We start from the raw sequence: 14,820 nt of genomic DNA, 5'->3' as shown, positions 1-14,820 counted from the left end.
AGAATTATCAGATGCATGCATACTAGTTTGTAAAAAAAATTGGTAGACCATAATAACAACCATTTAATTTTTATGTTCTTTGAAATAGCATATTGTAGGGTCAAACTGGCAATACAATTGTAATTTAAACAGAGCGTCGCATATGGTTTTAAAATAATGAGTAAATGTTATTATAATGTTAATTTATTTATTAATAAGTATTGCCAAACAATTTTTTTATAATAAAAAACAAAAGAATATGAAGAATGTTTTATTCTCGTGTTTGGGTATTTTTTTAGTAGTGCATTTTAGTTTTCAATATTTTTTTAAAAGTTCCTTTATAACTATATTTAAATAATGCCAAAGTAATTTTGTTACAATTTATATTGAAATAACACTAAAGTAATAACTTGCATAAATTATTTTTCAAAAATTTAGTCACAGTGTATAATAGACAAAGTAATTTAATTACTACATAATCGACGATAGTAACGTACCAGTAATGACATTTCGTTACATTTAAAAAATACAAGCCCAAGACTGAAAATACAGTCAAATACATACAACATAGTTTAAGTTGAAATACATTTTTTCTAAAAACTGCTTACACCTAATACATTACAGAATAAAAACAGGTATCCGCAGTAAAAAAGAAGTTACGAGTATATGGATACATACGGGTGATTGGGATTCGTATTTTTTCACCAAGTGTTGTGTTGTGTGTTTACATATTTTAATGGTACGTTGCCTTTTAAGAGATACATTAACAATAAAGAAACCGGTAATTTACAAAACACGAGGAGTACTATTAATATGTACATTAGTCATTAAATGTTGAGACCATAATAGAAGTTTAAAAATATAATAATATGGTAATTGGTAAACGATATACGAGTAAATTTACCTAATAAACAAAAAAAATACATAACGAATAACTTGAAATGTTTACATATGTGAAACGATAGGAATAAACTTTGTGTAATCAGGTAGTACCTTTTTCTCTCTACTAGTAGAGTTGGGAAAAAAAACATAAATCCAAAAAAACGGCAAAAAATTTGAATATTTTGAAAATATATTACAATAATTTTTTGGCCAGAAATATCATTAAAATATTTTATTAATATTAAAAAAATGTTAATCTAGTCCAGAAAATGTTTTGATTAATTCAAAATTAAGGGTTTTATTTGTTCTATTTATAACCAAACATACAGGTTTTTGTGCCAACTCTACCGATTAGTAAAGTTCGGCCATAATAAGCAGCACGGTTGCGGACCACCCGGTAAACGGTCTTGTTCCAATTCCTTTGTGGACTAACACACGTTTTCTTTTGCCGCCGCTCTCTTTGTTTATTTCCCAAACCTCTTCCAAATCGTCGCTATATCGTTCCCAAACATATCCGGTTCTCTTCCATTCATTGTACATACAGTCGACTATGTTTTCCCTCAACTTGTTGTACAGCTGACGGCACCTATTGCGCGTTCCTTTATCAATGTCAATGAGATCGTTCACATCGAAAATATTATTACTCTCGGCCATGTAATAGTTCAGCGATCCCAGAGTTAAAAACTGAATATTAATCCACACTTGACCCCTCCAATACGGCGGGTTATGTTCCGTGTTGTACATATTGTACATGCTGGAGCGTTTACTTAGGGATCTCAAACCACAGCCATCTGTCATCAAATCACGTTCAACCATATCTAAAATGGCGTTTAATTTTTTCTTGGATGGTACAATTCTCATTAACAAAGGATACAAACTATTATAACCAGGATGGGTATCCACATACTGCCATTTGGGCGGTTCCAACACGATTCTCCTAAATTCAAAAGTACCGTCTTCTGGTTTGCGTACTTTTTTTAACTCTACACTATCGGTGTGCAACCCATAGTCCGCATACATCGAGCCACTCTCGCTCCAGTGAAGGCGGTCCAAGTTTGACACCAACACTTGATAATGATCCCTATAATTGTCTACGGCTCCGTTGTTTTCATTTTCTAAATTCAAATATGTACCTAACCTGTACATAATACGCGTGGCGCGAGCCATCCAACACAAGAGGTCCAAGTGCCTTTCATAATCCAGAGGGCCATTTCTTGGTGAATCTGCGCTTTCAGGATGCGATGCTCTGGGATAATCATCCATTCCAGATGTCAAAGTCTGGGGATTTAACTCATACGATGAACTAGCATTGCGACCGTGCCACTTGTAACCTTGAAAAACTTCATCATTGTTTCCGGCTGTCTGTGTATCGTTAAAATAGGAATACCAAGCGCGTAATCGAGGCCACATCATTTTGAGTATTTCTCTGTGTTTTATGAAGTTTTCTTCTCTGAATTTTTCTTTGTCTTCTAATTTGTCTAAAATCGATTCTATAGTCAAAAGAAGAGCCGGCGGGTTGGCAGCCGTCGAACTTTGAACTATGAACTCATTCGGTACTCTCACTCTAGCTTCCGACCCCAATATCTGAAAAAAATGTCATATTATTACAAATATAACACTTTTAAGTCTTAAATATATTCAATATAAATACGAAGGTAGTTCTTAAAGTTACTTAAAAAAAAATAATGCATTTTATTTTTATAATAACTATTTCTTAATTTCAAGAAGAAATGCATTTAGAAAATTATAATTATATTAATTTTTTTTTTTTTTTTGGTACTAATAATAGTAATAATTATTTATTTTAATTTTATTTAATTTAAAAAAATTTTTTTGTATTGAAACCAGAATGTTATTTAATTGAAAAATATGGTATGTATTAACTTAAGATTTTAATGATTTTCGTTAAAGTTTGTTATTTATAGTAATTAACATATTTAATACTCTTTATCAGATTATACAGCAAACACACGTTGGCTAATAATTTACCTAAAACAAAATTTGATTAACATTTTTTTTTATACCTGTTCCCTTGGTATCCAACCGCGACAATTCATTGTATCGAGCCAGTGACTGACTATATCTAGTTCCAAATCCGTACTCCATTTGGATAGCAGAAGACCATGGAAACCATCGTCCCACAAGAAACCTCGAGGAAATTGAGATCTACTAGGAACGGAAGTCAATAAAGCCGATTTCCAGTAGCGCAATATCGAAGAGTCATCATTCAGCAAGGCCTCTTCGTCTCGTACTAAACTGTTGCCGTAAAAGTAACCAATGCTTCCGGCCATCTGGCTGAACGTTGAGCGAGCAAACTCAACATATTCGTTAGAGTAACTTTTCAATTTAAATACATGATTAAATTTTTCATGAAATTTCGCACTGTATACCGATGCAACTTTTGTTAATTTCTGTCCAGTTAGTAAAGCAGCCGAATTTTGATTTTGTTGATAAACAACGTCAAAACTACCAGTTTGAGAGTATAAAGTAATTTGAACGGCTACAAAGTTCTTAAAACCAGTCGATTGTTTCTTATCAGTCAACACGACTCGATGTTGGGATTGGCTAGTTTTATCATTTTCAACAGCCATTGTACCGTGCACAAGACATTCTTTCACTTCGGCCATCGAGTTACATTGTGTAACACCGACACTAGCGTGCATAGAAGAATGTATGTCTTTCGTGTTTTCACTGTCAAAAACGACCGACATTTTGAAATCACCTAAACTAGGAGAATGTCCGATGATTCTCGCTACCAGATGTGAACCTTCAACTGTTTTTTCGACTTGCAGATTATATTCAGATTGCGAAAGAGATTTATCGTCGTCATCTCCTGGATCGATTACAGTATACCATACAAACGATATATCGTTCTGAAAATTGTTTAACAACAATAATACGTTAATATCATTAAGACTATTTTGAAAATAAAATGTAGACGTTATCTTACTTTGTTTGATTTTTTACGGTTAGCATAATCGACTCTGACAGTCCAATCTTTTTTATTGTTTTGTTCAGGTCTCAAAAATGTTGTATTTATGGCGTAATTAACGTCTTCAAAATTGTCATTCAACTCCTGAATGACTTGAATTCCATAACTACAAGTGTTATGCTCGATGAATCCATACTTTATGGTATCTCTGTTTTCACAATTGTAGCGTATTGAATCCGGACCTTTGGCAAGCAATTCCTCGTTTTTATACCACATAAGTCCTGCACTAACCGACCCTCGATCTCTAGGTTCTTTCGTTCTCAAACCTAGGTATTGGCCAGGCCGTAGTGTACCCCACCGTATAGGATCGGAATCTTTTTTTGTTACCTGTTAAAAGTCTATTTTAATTACATCACTTTTAAAGACGATATATGTTTTATAAGCACATACTTTTGGACCGCGAAAAGGTGAGTTAACAGTAAAGTGAGTGTCCAAGTACCCTCGGTAGCACAACGAACCGATCACAACTATCAAAGATACAGTCCATAGGGCCGGTATGACCGGAAGACGGTGAGACGAAGACTCAATTTCAGCTTGAGATTTTTTCGATTGTCTATGATCTGATGGTTGGAATCGAACTGTCTGACCACCAGCAGTCTTCTTCTTTTTCGGAGGCTAAAAAATGAATCTCTATTTTAGTTTTATTTTAGTTTCCTAAAATTCTCAACTTACCATTTTTTGTTTTTTTTTTAATACGTTTTACTTAAAACAAAAAGTCAAAAATATTATCTTACAAAACAAATTGCTTTAAGATACATTGTTAATACAGTTTAAGAATTAAAATATTTACACTTATTTTTAATTTATCATTCGATAATTGTGACAGGAATGTAAGCAGTCAACAGTAAATTATCATGTTTTACATGATTTATCTTTAAATTTCTTATACATAAATGTATGTAATATATTTATAAATATTTAATAATCCATTAGTTGATGAATCATTTATTTGCATTTTATCAACAATTATCTATCAAAGTTCAAACATTTTTAAACGCATGCCCGGTGCGGCGGTGCCACGAACGGGTTACGTTATCATTATTGATCCTGCGGCCGCGGTTACCTACTAATCGGCAAGCTTTATTACCACGGTACATGAGTCACATGAGTTTGTACTATCAGTTCGAACTTCGAAGCGATATTCTAGGTTATTTCAAATTTTAATTTATGTACTCGGTTCGCTATTAATTGTACGATTTTTTTTTGGGGGATTTCGACTCCAACTGAGATTTTATTACAGAGTTTTTAGTTTTCGGATTAAGTATATCATTTTTCATTAGTCAGTACACACAATGTCCATTTTAATACAGTGCTCTAAGCACATACGCACCGCGTATACTTTGAGTCGCCATCGACTTAACAATACACTGGTTTCGTCCAACACGAATACACCGCAAAGAACATCAAACGACAACTATGTCGCTAGCACTTCTCGGTTCTGTACCAACATACTTCCAAGTCGGTAAGTTCACGCCAAGTCTGTGTTCTCCCAAAATGGATAGTTTATAATAATTTATATGTAACTCTGATCAGCTCGTTCTTTTCATCGACCATCCTGAGCTCGTCTTCTTCAAACAAAGTTGACTTACAGATCAAGAAACTCGATGACAATGTGCGTAAATATGGTCGCATATCGAAACAAGACGTAGAAAGTGTCATTAAAGAAATCGAACATTCGAGTATGCGAGATAGTATGAACTATTTATTGATATGCGTTTATAACAATAATACCTGTTTTTGTTTTAGACATAGCCACACCCTCTCAGGCGTTACTTGTGATTCGATGCTGTGGAATTTTGGTACCAGACGAATTACCAGAAAATCGGACAATACTAGCCAAGAAAACATGGGACACTTTGGTCAAGATCGGTAAATTTTAATAATGTACATCATATACAAACAATTAATCATGCGTAATATATGATCATTTTTGTGATATAGGTGTTCCGTTGGATGTAAGCCATTACAATACTTTGTTAAAAGTTTATTTAGAAAACGACCATCAGTTTTCTCCCACGGAATTCTTGGAGGAATTAAAAAACAAAGGCATTACACCAAATCGTGTTACTTACCAAAATTTAGTGACTAGTTACTGTAAACAAGGCGATATCGAAGGAGCGAGCCGTATATTAGAATACATGCGTGACAAACAATTACCGATCAACCATATGGTCTTTAACGCTTTGGTCATTGGACATTCTCAAAACGGGTATGTAATAAATGTATTATAGTATTTCGGTTATATAACAACATTGGGGACTACTGTAGTGTATTGTAATTATAGTCATACATTACATGTCATAACTGTTTTAAATTGATTAGCGATATGGAGAGCGCAGAAGGTGTTTTAAACGTTATGAAAGAATCAAAGCTGGAACCATCTTCAGAAACATATACTTTATTGGCTTCGGGTTACGCCAAAAAAGGAGATATTGCTAAAGTAACCGAGATCTTAAACATTTGCGAACAACAAGACATTTATTTGTCCCATAAAGATCTGCTTGATATTTTGTATTCTTTAGCTACTAATGGTCATAGCGACAAGGTAGATGAGGTAAGTAATTTTCCTAAAGAGTAAAAAACAATTTAATTAACAACTATTTAACCTAAATTTATAGATATTAAATCGAGTTCAAAAGTCGAGCGGCTACAACCAAGACGCTATAAATTGTATTTACAAGTTGACCACGGCTGGTCAGATAGAAACTGCCATTAAAGTTTTTGATTCTATGAAAAGACCTACTAGTATAGATAATACAACACCACCACCGATGGGCAGATTTTTAATTAACCATTTAATAAAAATAAACTGCGTAAGACTTTAGTATTTTTTTAGTTTCATATTTTATTCATTTTTATTATAGATGTTGTGGCTAAATTCGAAATTGTTTTGTATTGTGTTTTAGCCGGTGAACAAAGTAATTGAATTTTGCGAGAAACTCATAGCAGACGGATCTAATCTGATGGCCATAGAACATGCGACTGAAATGGCATTAAAAAAAGGTTCAGTCAACACAGCATTGGGTTTGTTCGAATATATGAACAAAAAAGAACTACCTATTAGACAACACTATTTTTGGCCTTTATTAGTATCGAAAAGTAAACTCAACGATTTAGATGGTAATTTTTAGTGGATACAGGTCTTATTGTTTGTTAAGTAATTTTTTTTAATGTGCATTCGTGTCGTCATTTTACTAGGCTTCAATAATGTATTGATGACAATGATAAACACTTACAAATTAACTCCGAACGTCGATACACTGCGACATTATGTGATGCCTACTTTAATTAACAACGGTCAGAGTGGATCACAAATTATCCAAAATTTACAACTGTCAGGCATCGCGCAAGGCACGAGTACGCACGCACTAGTGCTATATTTGTTATCCAAGAATGATATACGTCTAGCCGCTGACATCGGTATAGAGTTATAATAAAAATAAAATAACAACTAAATTTGTAACCATTAAATATTAATTTTTTTTACAGCCGCCACTCATCGGGCTTTCTATATACCATATGTTATACGTCAGCCATTGGTGAGAGCATTTTTAGAAGGAAATGATATCAAATCTCTGATCGTAATACTTCAACAAATATGTAACGGTTTCTCGCGTCTGCCATTGGTCTTGTCACCGGAATTAGCAAAACAGTCTAATGATAAGTTTGTGCCCAGTCCAGACACTGAAGAACAAATAATTGAAATGCGAGTGTTTCTTGGTCAAATAGTCAGCAGTATCGTGCAGAATTTAAAACAAAGTCCTGCGGTCGTATCCATTATGCAAGAACTGCTGGAGGTGATTTGTTGCAGCGTTTAGCAGTATTTTAAAATATATGGGTTAAATAATTTTTTTTTTGTTTACCAAAACGTAGGCCATGTATGAAAAAGGTTTGGGCATAAGTTCCCGAGCAGCAGAAAACGTACAAAATAATTTAGAAGGGAAGATCACTTTTGAAATTTCTAATTTACTGGAAAATTTAACAGACTCAAATTTGGTTCGTAAAGTCGAACTCGGAGTCAAACCGGGCAGTTATACTTTGGCAAATGCGGTAAATATAACATAATACATTTTTGTTACTTATTACCTTGTAAATCTATAGTAAAACATTTGTTCATAAATCCCCTAATAGGATGAACACACATTAGAAAATATTATCAAGAGAGGAGAAGCTTCGGGAGAGACTAAAAACGGTGTTAAGCGACAACTGTTTAATTTGTATTGTAGAAATAAAAATCTGGAAAAAGCAATGGCTTTAAAAGAAGTATGTTAAAAGTTTGGGTTAACTTAATAGAGAAGTTGTTTAAAATGTATTACCATTTTTCAATATTAATTTATCAACAGTATTAAGTAAAAAAAAGTTTCGCATGTAAACCGCTTTACAAAAACTGCATAATTTTCTTTTTGTGGATTATCCATTGATAAATAATAAGTTTTCTTTTTTTGTGTGCTAATTTCCTATTAACACTGTATAATTTATGGTAGTTTGTTTTTACTTTTTAGAAATTAACAGCCGATGGATTTGATATACCAACAGGATCACTTGTTTTGCTGTTGGATTTATATTTAAGTAACGACAAGTTGAATGAAGCTAAAGATTTATATCAGCAGTTAACAATGGCAAATCAACAATTTTTGTTGGACAAACATAAAATGGTAAAAATGGCAGAAGTTATTGCTAAGAATGACTGTGTCGAAAGTAAGTTAATAATGTAAAATATAGTTAACCTTAATTATTTACGTAAATAGTATTATATTGTTTTATATATTTTTAACACTTGAAAATAATTAAAAATAATTTTCTATTAAGTTTCTGACTTAAAATTTGTATTAAACTGTATTTAAATGTGCCACTATTATTTGCTTAGAAGCCATCGAGTTCTTGTCGTCCGTTGAACAGCCAGAAGGCAAGCAAGAAGATTTTCTTTCATATCAACATTCGAATAACTGTTGGAAGTTATTAAACAATGCTGCTGACAAAGGAGACCCTGAACTCGTTCAACAATTATTCGACATATTAGTTAACAAGAATTACACAACTGTGTCAAATATAATTTTGGGGCCGCTGATTAAAGTTCATTTAATTAAGTAATAATAAAAGAAACACTTTTTGTTTTGTGTTCGTCAAAAATTATTTTATACCTTTGTGTTTTTGGGTTAATAGCCAAAACCTGAAAGAAGCCTTGGAGAAATTCGAATGGTGTTGTAAAACGTACAGGTGTACACCAATGAAAAATGAATTATCTATGAAATTCATTGAGGCGGAAGATGCATCGTCTTTGCAAACACTGACTGACTTGAGCACTACTATTCATGGTGAAATCAATTCATTGTATGATTTAATGCTATCGTTTCTCGAATGTGGTCGTCTTAAACAAGCACGTAAAATATTAGAGGTAATGAAAACTTAGTCATATTAATTTATTTTCCATGTTTGTTAGCAAACCTGGGCATTATATAATAAATATAAATTATAATTGAAATAATTCTTCCACTTTTAAAATTATTTGGAAGATAAAGAAATAAAATTTGTATTATTTTTTATCATGAATGAATCAGTCTATTGGTTTGAATATAAATTCTCAATTCAGCATTCAAGCTAATAAAGTAAATAAAGTAAAATAATAATTAATTATTTATTAATAATTAATAAAGTAAACAATTTTAATTATTTACTCAACTATTATTTTGTTTGTTATTTAAATACAAACTGAAATTATTATAGAAAATAATGTGGGAATTATGTTTATAATATTAGTTAATAATGTTAATTATAATAATTAAAAATAATTTAGTTTTTGAAACACTAAATAGAAATTTACTTAGCTTAAAAAATTATTTGTTATTTGTTAATTAAATAAATATATGCTGAGGTCTGTATGCTGTTTAGTATTAGATGAATTAATGTAAATCTATTTGTTTGTTTTAGACTCCAGGCTTAAAAGCTAGGCAAGATCGCTTGAACGTCGCTTGTGCCAAGTATGGAGCTGATAACTCCGAGGAGTTACTTAACCGCTTACTTGAAGTTACAAAAGACATTCACCAATTCAACAGATCTAAAATATACAACGAACTTTTGGAGTTGCACAGTAAAACAAAATTGATTAAAATAATATTCGATAAAATTAAACAGCCCGTTTCAACTTTTGTTCTAGGCAAAAACAATAAAGTAGAAGAAGCCATGAGTCTTTGGACCCAAATGCAAGAAGAAGACATTCAACCGTCTGATACGTTTATGTGGTCCTTGAGTGAACTTCTTAAAAAAAATGGATGTGAAGTGCCATTCGCAGTGAATAAACCAAAAGAAAAACAACAATCGTCTGACAACATCATCCAAAAAGATTTATTTAACTTGTTAGACTCGTATTTGGATAAAAACGACATCACAAATGCTATTAAAATACGTAGAAAAATACTTTCCAAAAATTTACCACTTCATAACTCCAAAGAATCTAAAATTATCGAACTTTTAACTCGCGAAAATAAATTAAGCGAAGCAATTGAAATCGCTAAAGAGATGTTAGTCAATGACAGACAGATTTCTAAAAACGTATTGCGTTTCTTGGTTTCAAAACTATCAGAAGCTGGAGAAGTCGCTTCATTAGAATTTTTAAAAGAAAAAGTGCCTAAGGTTTGTTTGATGTTTAAAAAAAAATTGCTCATTAATTTCTTATGATTTTGTTATAACTTTACCGTTTCTTGTTTACTGTTTTTAGAATTTATCTAGCTATTTAAGTCTAAACCAACACAGTTGGAAGGCTCATCAAAAGAGTGGAAACATAAAAGAAATGTTTACTTCATTCGTGCAAAATATCAATGAAAACTTAAATGACAAAGATAAACTATTAGAAATTGTCAGAAGTGTACCTGGCGGTTCGGTTGTCGAGATATTGCAAAAGGATTCTACAGTTTTACCGACAAGTTAGTATGGGTTTATTTGAATACAGTAATGTTTTTAAATGTTATATTTTCAATTAAATTTATCTGTTACAAAATAACTGGCGTTACTTTCAATAGAAACTCATTGATTTATTTTTTCTTAGTGTATATTTTTTTTAAATGGTTGGACCACATTTTATTGATCTAAATAGTCAAAACTAATGTTTTTAAAACTGAATGCTTATGTAATGAACTCCAATTTATTTTCTTGTTCAAAATAAGTATTTTTTTAAAAAACCATTTTGTAACGTATTATTTTTTTCAAATAACTTATTGAAAAAGTTGTACCACTTTTTGCATTCATTACTTAGCACAGAATGTAATGAAATTATGATAACGTGTTACAAAGTTGAGGAGGATGAGTGGCTGAGTGAGTAAGGTGTTTATATAGGGAGTGAGTGCTCACTAAAGCCACTGATGCTTGGTTACTGGCGGCCTAATTTACTTGTTAACATGTGATTTTTTTTTTTCTATTTCAGTCGAAGAAATAAATTCTAAATTGGCACCGAAAGGTATTACCGTGTTTGCCAACAGTCTTTGGTCTTATTTTATGTTGAACAATGAATTTGATAAAGCCGATAAGCTCATCGGCGATTTAGATGTCTCTACAAGAATTCAGTACCGTCACATACTGGTGAATATCCGATCAAAAGGTAATTTTGAGTTGGGACAAAAACTGTTGTCTACGATTTCAAAACTGAAGGGTTTGGCCAATAAGAACACTAATTTAGGATTGGTTTATTGCGCTCTCATAGATGGTCACGGTCAGTATTAAACATTTACTAATTATAATATTGTCAAAGTGTATTTAGTTAATTATGTAAAAATATATTGTGGCGTAGTTAATCAAGATAACTATGTCGAAGCTCACAACACGTTAGACGAAGCACTGAAACAAGTTTCGTTCGAGGATATAAGCGAATCGACAGTTTCAAGATTAAAGAAAGACATTGAATCCAAAGGGGAAACGTTTAAATATGATATTCAAAAATTCAAAAAAAGGGTAAATATATTCTTTGACATTACAATATTTATAATTCAGAATATAGACCAAACGAAAATTAATCATATTATAGCAATTACCTTTAGAACTAGTATTAAAAAATTGTATTTCTTCTTTTTTTCTAGGGCACGGCATCTAAAAATCGTGAACTGAAAAGCGAAAGTGATTCCAGTGATTCTAGTGATGATGAAAAGTCATCAACAAAAGTTTAACACTTAAGAAATGAGCGTAACAGTAGTAGATTTTTTTTATATTTTGTTTTGTTGTATTTTATAAACTCATTGTAAATAAATAGTTTAAAAAAATATGTCGGTATCTTTTATTTTTCTTAAGTCATATACTAGGATTATAACAGTTTATCATTTGTCTCAGGCTTTACAGAATACAAGGTGGATAACTCATAAGTAATCCTGTAATAAAAACTTACCTTTGCTTTAGTCTATCCGGTGCCGTATTACTATTCATTTCATTTGCCTTTGTGTTTTGCAACGAAGAAAAAAAAATATTTTGGCAAAGTAAGGTTGAGACTAAAACGATAAAAAGACATACTTAAACGTTAAACACAAAATTGAGATTTTACCATTTAATAATTAAAGTAATGTAGAAATAAAAATTTTTTTATCTCGTCGGTTAGATGAACTGGTGCAACTTAGGCAGGTTGGTATGGGTCATCGATTATAATTTTTATTATTTTTTACACTAATGTCAAAAAAAAAAAAAAGAATTACTATTTGATTAAAAAATGGACGTTTGTTTTTAGTCGACCAAATTTAGTTGACAAAAATGTTTAAAAATAAACCTTAATTTCATATTTTTAAAATGCAGTAATTTTTAATAATAATTTTTTTTTTTTAATTTGTCTTATTCATATTATTTAGTTAATCACGTCGAAGTTTTAGGTGGAAAAAATATTTAGCTAATTTTAAATTTTAAAGAAATGTACAAGACAAAATATGCTGAACAGAAGTTGGGAAGGCCTAGTTGACGTTTAAGGCTGTAAATCAAGTATCCATTTATATATAATATATTTGAAATGATAACAAATTGGTATAGTTTGTAATTAACTGAGAAAACGTTCACATTTTGGCCAAGATTTTATGTCTAAAAGTGGGCTTATGGATTTCAATCGTATAATGTACACAATCTTTATAAGTTCAATCATTACGGGGTTACATATTATACTTGTTTGGTTTTTTTATTTATTATTGTAATAGTATATATATATACATATTTTTATAAATATAATAATATGTATAATGTTTTATTGTTTATATAATATAATAATAATATGTAGTGTATTGCGACTAGCGTCTATAACATTCTATTTTTCACATGACGTAAACGACAGACAATTATTATTATTTTATTTATAATATAATATTATATATAAATTAATAAACACTAAAGTTCAGACAAAAAAAAAATTACAAACCGTTTTCTCGTCCGATAAATTTTATAATAAACAAACGAAAATATAACAGTACTCGGATAACTGGTTAATAATAGTTTATAGTATTTTACTAATGATATTGCAATAATTGTCAACTACTTATATTTATAAGAGAGACGTGTATATCGACCACGAGGAACATATAATGTACATAATCATATTTGGGTAATAATGATAATAATATTAAACAAACAATAAATTATAATCTTTAAGTACTTATTAATTTATACAATATATATTATAGATAATAAATATATGTTGTATAATATTATATTAATATAAAGTTCTACTTATGTTTTCGTGGTTTTTCGCGTTTAACAAACAACAACGTGACTCGTTTTAGGTATTACATAATAATAATACTAAAATTTACTGCCAATTCGCGTGTAAAAAATGTTAAGTCTTTTTTTAAAAAATGTTGGTATATAAATTGTTATTTTTTTATATTTAATCCCGAGCAACCATAGCAACCGATCAACCAAAAAAAAAAAAATTGTTCTTAAATGGTCGTTTCGCCGGTTTGTAACAATGTACTATATTATTATGGGAAAATGTCTGGACAAAAACCTTATCAAAGCTGTTGTAAGTTTAGAAAATTGGGATGTTTGCTTTCTTTTGCGATTGGAGATGTGTGGGTGTTTTTTTATTCGGTCCGTTTAAATGCCGTTCAAACCGCCTCCGCGTCAGGCGGTATTATCGTAGCGGTTTTTTATCAAAAATCAATTCTCGAAGAAACTTTATATACGAGTTTGAAAATATACTCTATATTTTATTAATAATAATACGTTTTATCGGCTACGGATAAAAAATACAGGAAATACAACAAATACCTACTCGGGGCCGTCCTTAAAAACGACCCTCTCCTAGGTACGCTCTCTGGGCTCTACAAAATTTGCTTTTCACCGACTTGCTCGTTTATTATTATTATTATAATATTATAGTGATATTATAGATTTAAATAACTATATTTTTAATAATATAATATAATAATGTCATTCGTATAATATATTATATAATACAATATTTTACAATAATAAATAAGTAACAATAACAAGATAAAATAGTACATTTTTCCCCCATCAAGAATATAATTTAATATAATATTATTTAAGTAGTATAATTTTTAATAGGTAGCTAAATGGTTGTATTTTTAAACTAAATATTCGACTATGCAAATTAGTTTTCATACATTAAATTACCTATATTATTAGTCATTATCAATTCTTATTATAATGTTGCTTACCTACCAGTTCAAACGTATTAATAATAATTGGGAAATAAGTTAATGAACAACTATAAGATTAACAAGAAACGCACGAGCGTGGCTATTTAAAAAAACAATAAAGAGACATTATTATTTTCCTTATACGATTATTACATATGACTAGATAAATGGTACAGAGAGGTACATTTTTAAAATTGTTCATTATGATAATATAATATAATAGATTTATTCTGGTGTATAATATTATATTCAATGCTCGCGTTAGTCTAAAAGCACCTCATATTATTATAATATAAAATAATATTACTATTTATATAATAATAATAATATATCCGGCGCCGATCTCATGGG

General features: G+C 30.6%; 2 protein-coding genes across 2 annotated transcripts; one reads left to right on the top strand and one right to left on the bottom strand.

Annotated features, from left to right (window-relative positions):
- Positions 1-425: 425 nt before the first annotated feature.
- On the bottom strand, positions 426-4,784 carry LOC126834234 (uncharacterized). Its single transcript, XM_050566013.1, has 5 exons — positions 4,526-4,784; positions 4,244-4,468; positions 3,812-4,180; positions 2,886-3,734; positions 426-2,445 (listed from the first exon to the last, which is right to left on the bottom strand). Exons 1-5 carry the CDS (start codon positions 4,526-4,528, stop codon positions 1,213-1,215), a joined length of 2,679 nt encoding a protein of 892 aa, XP_050421970.1. The 5' UTR covers positions 4,529-4,784; the 3' UTR covers positions 426-1,212.
- Positions 4,785-4,998: 214 nt separating this feature from the next.
- On the top strand, positions 4,999-12,083 carry LOC126835012 (leucine-rich PPR motif-containing protein, mitochondrial-like). The gene is made up of 20 exons (XM_050567280.1): positions 4,999-5,315; positions 5,387-5,532; positions 5,600-5,722; positions 5,795-6,062; positions 6,176-6,407; positions 6,472-6,666; positions 6,760-6,973; positions 7,052-7,273; positions 7,343-7,650; positions 7,727-7,903; positions 7,985-8,116; positions 8,356-8,551; positions 8,721-8,940; positions 9,017-9,248; positions 9,782-9,941; positions 10,008-10,483; positions 10,569-10,773; positions 11,271-11,555; positions 11,634-11,794; positions 11,920-12,083. The coding sequence occupies exons 1-20, from the start codon at positions 5,146-5,148 to the stop codon at positions 12,004-12,006; spliced, it is 4,209 nt and encodes a 1,402-aa protein (XP_050423237.1). The 5' UTR covers positions 4,999-5,145; the 3' UTR covers positions 12,007-12,083.
- Positions 12,084-14,820: the final 2,737 nt, after the last annotated feature.

The sequence above is a fragment of the Adelges cooleyi genome, unplaced genomic scaffold, assembly GCF_023614345.1.
Source record: "Adelges cooleyi isolate 19-005CV unplaced genomic scaffold, UGA_ACOO_1.1 ACOO_flye_CR_arks_rails_tigmint_CR_PRNA_21, whole genome shotgun sequence".
Classification (NCBI taxonomy): domain Eukaryota; kingdom Metazoa; phylum Arthropoda; class Insecta; order Hemiptera; family Adelgidae; genus Adelges; species Adelges cooleyi.
Note: the sequence above shows the minus strand (reverse complement) of the source record. Positions and strands in the feature narration are given on the sequence as shown.

Coding starts and splice junctions, on each gene's coding strand:
- LOC126834234 (XM_050566013.1), bottom strand. Junction 4,181..4,243: donor CACCTTTTCGCGGTCCAAAA/GTATGTGCTTAT, acceptor GACTTTTAACAG/GTAACAAAAAAAGATTCCGA. Junction 2,446..2,885: donor GTTGGATACCAAGGGAACAG/GTATAAAAAAAA, acceptor CATTTTTTTCAG/ATATTGGGGTCGGAAGCTAG.
- LOC126835012 (XM_050567280.1), top strand. CDS start 5,146: ATGTCCATTTTAATACAGTGCTCTAAGCACATACGCACCGCGTATACT. Junction 8,941..9,016: donor ATTAAAGTTCATTTAATTAA/GTAATAATAAAA, acceptor TTGGGTTAATAG/CCAAAACCTGAAAGAAGCCT. Junction 9,249..9,781: donor AAGCACGTAAAATATTAGAG/GTAATGAAAACT, acceptor TGTTTGTTTTAG/ACTCCAGGCTTAAAAGCTAG.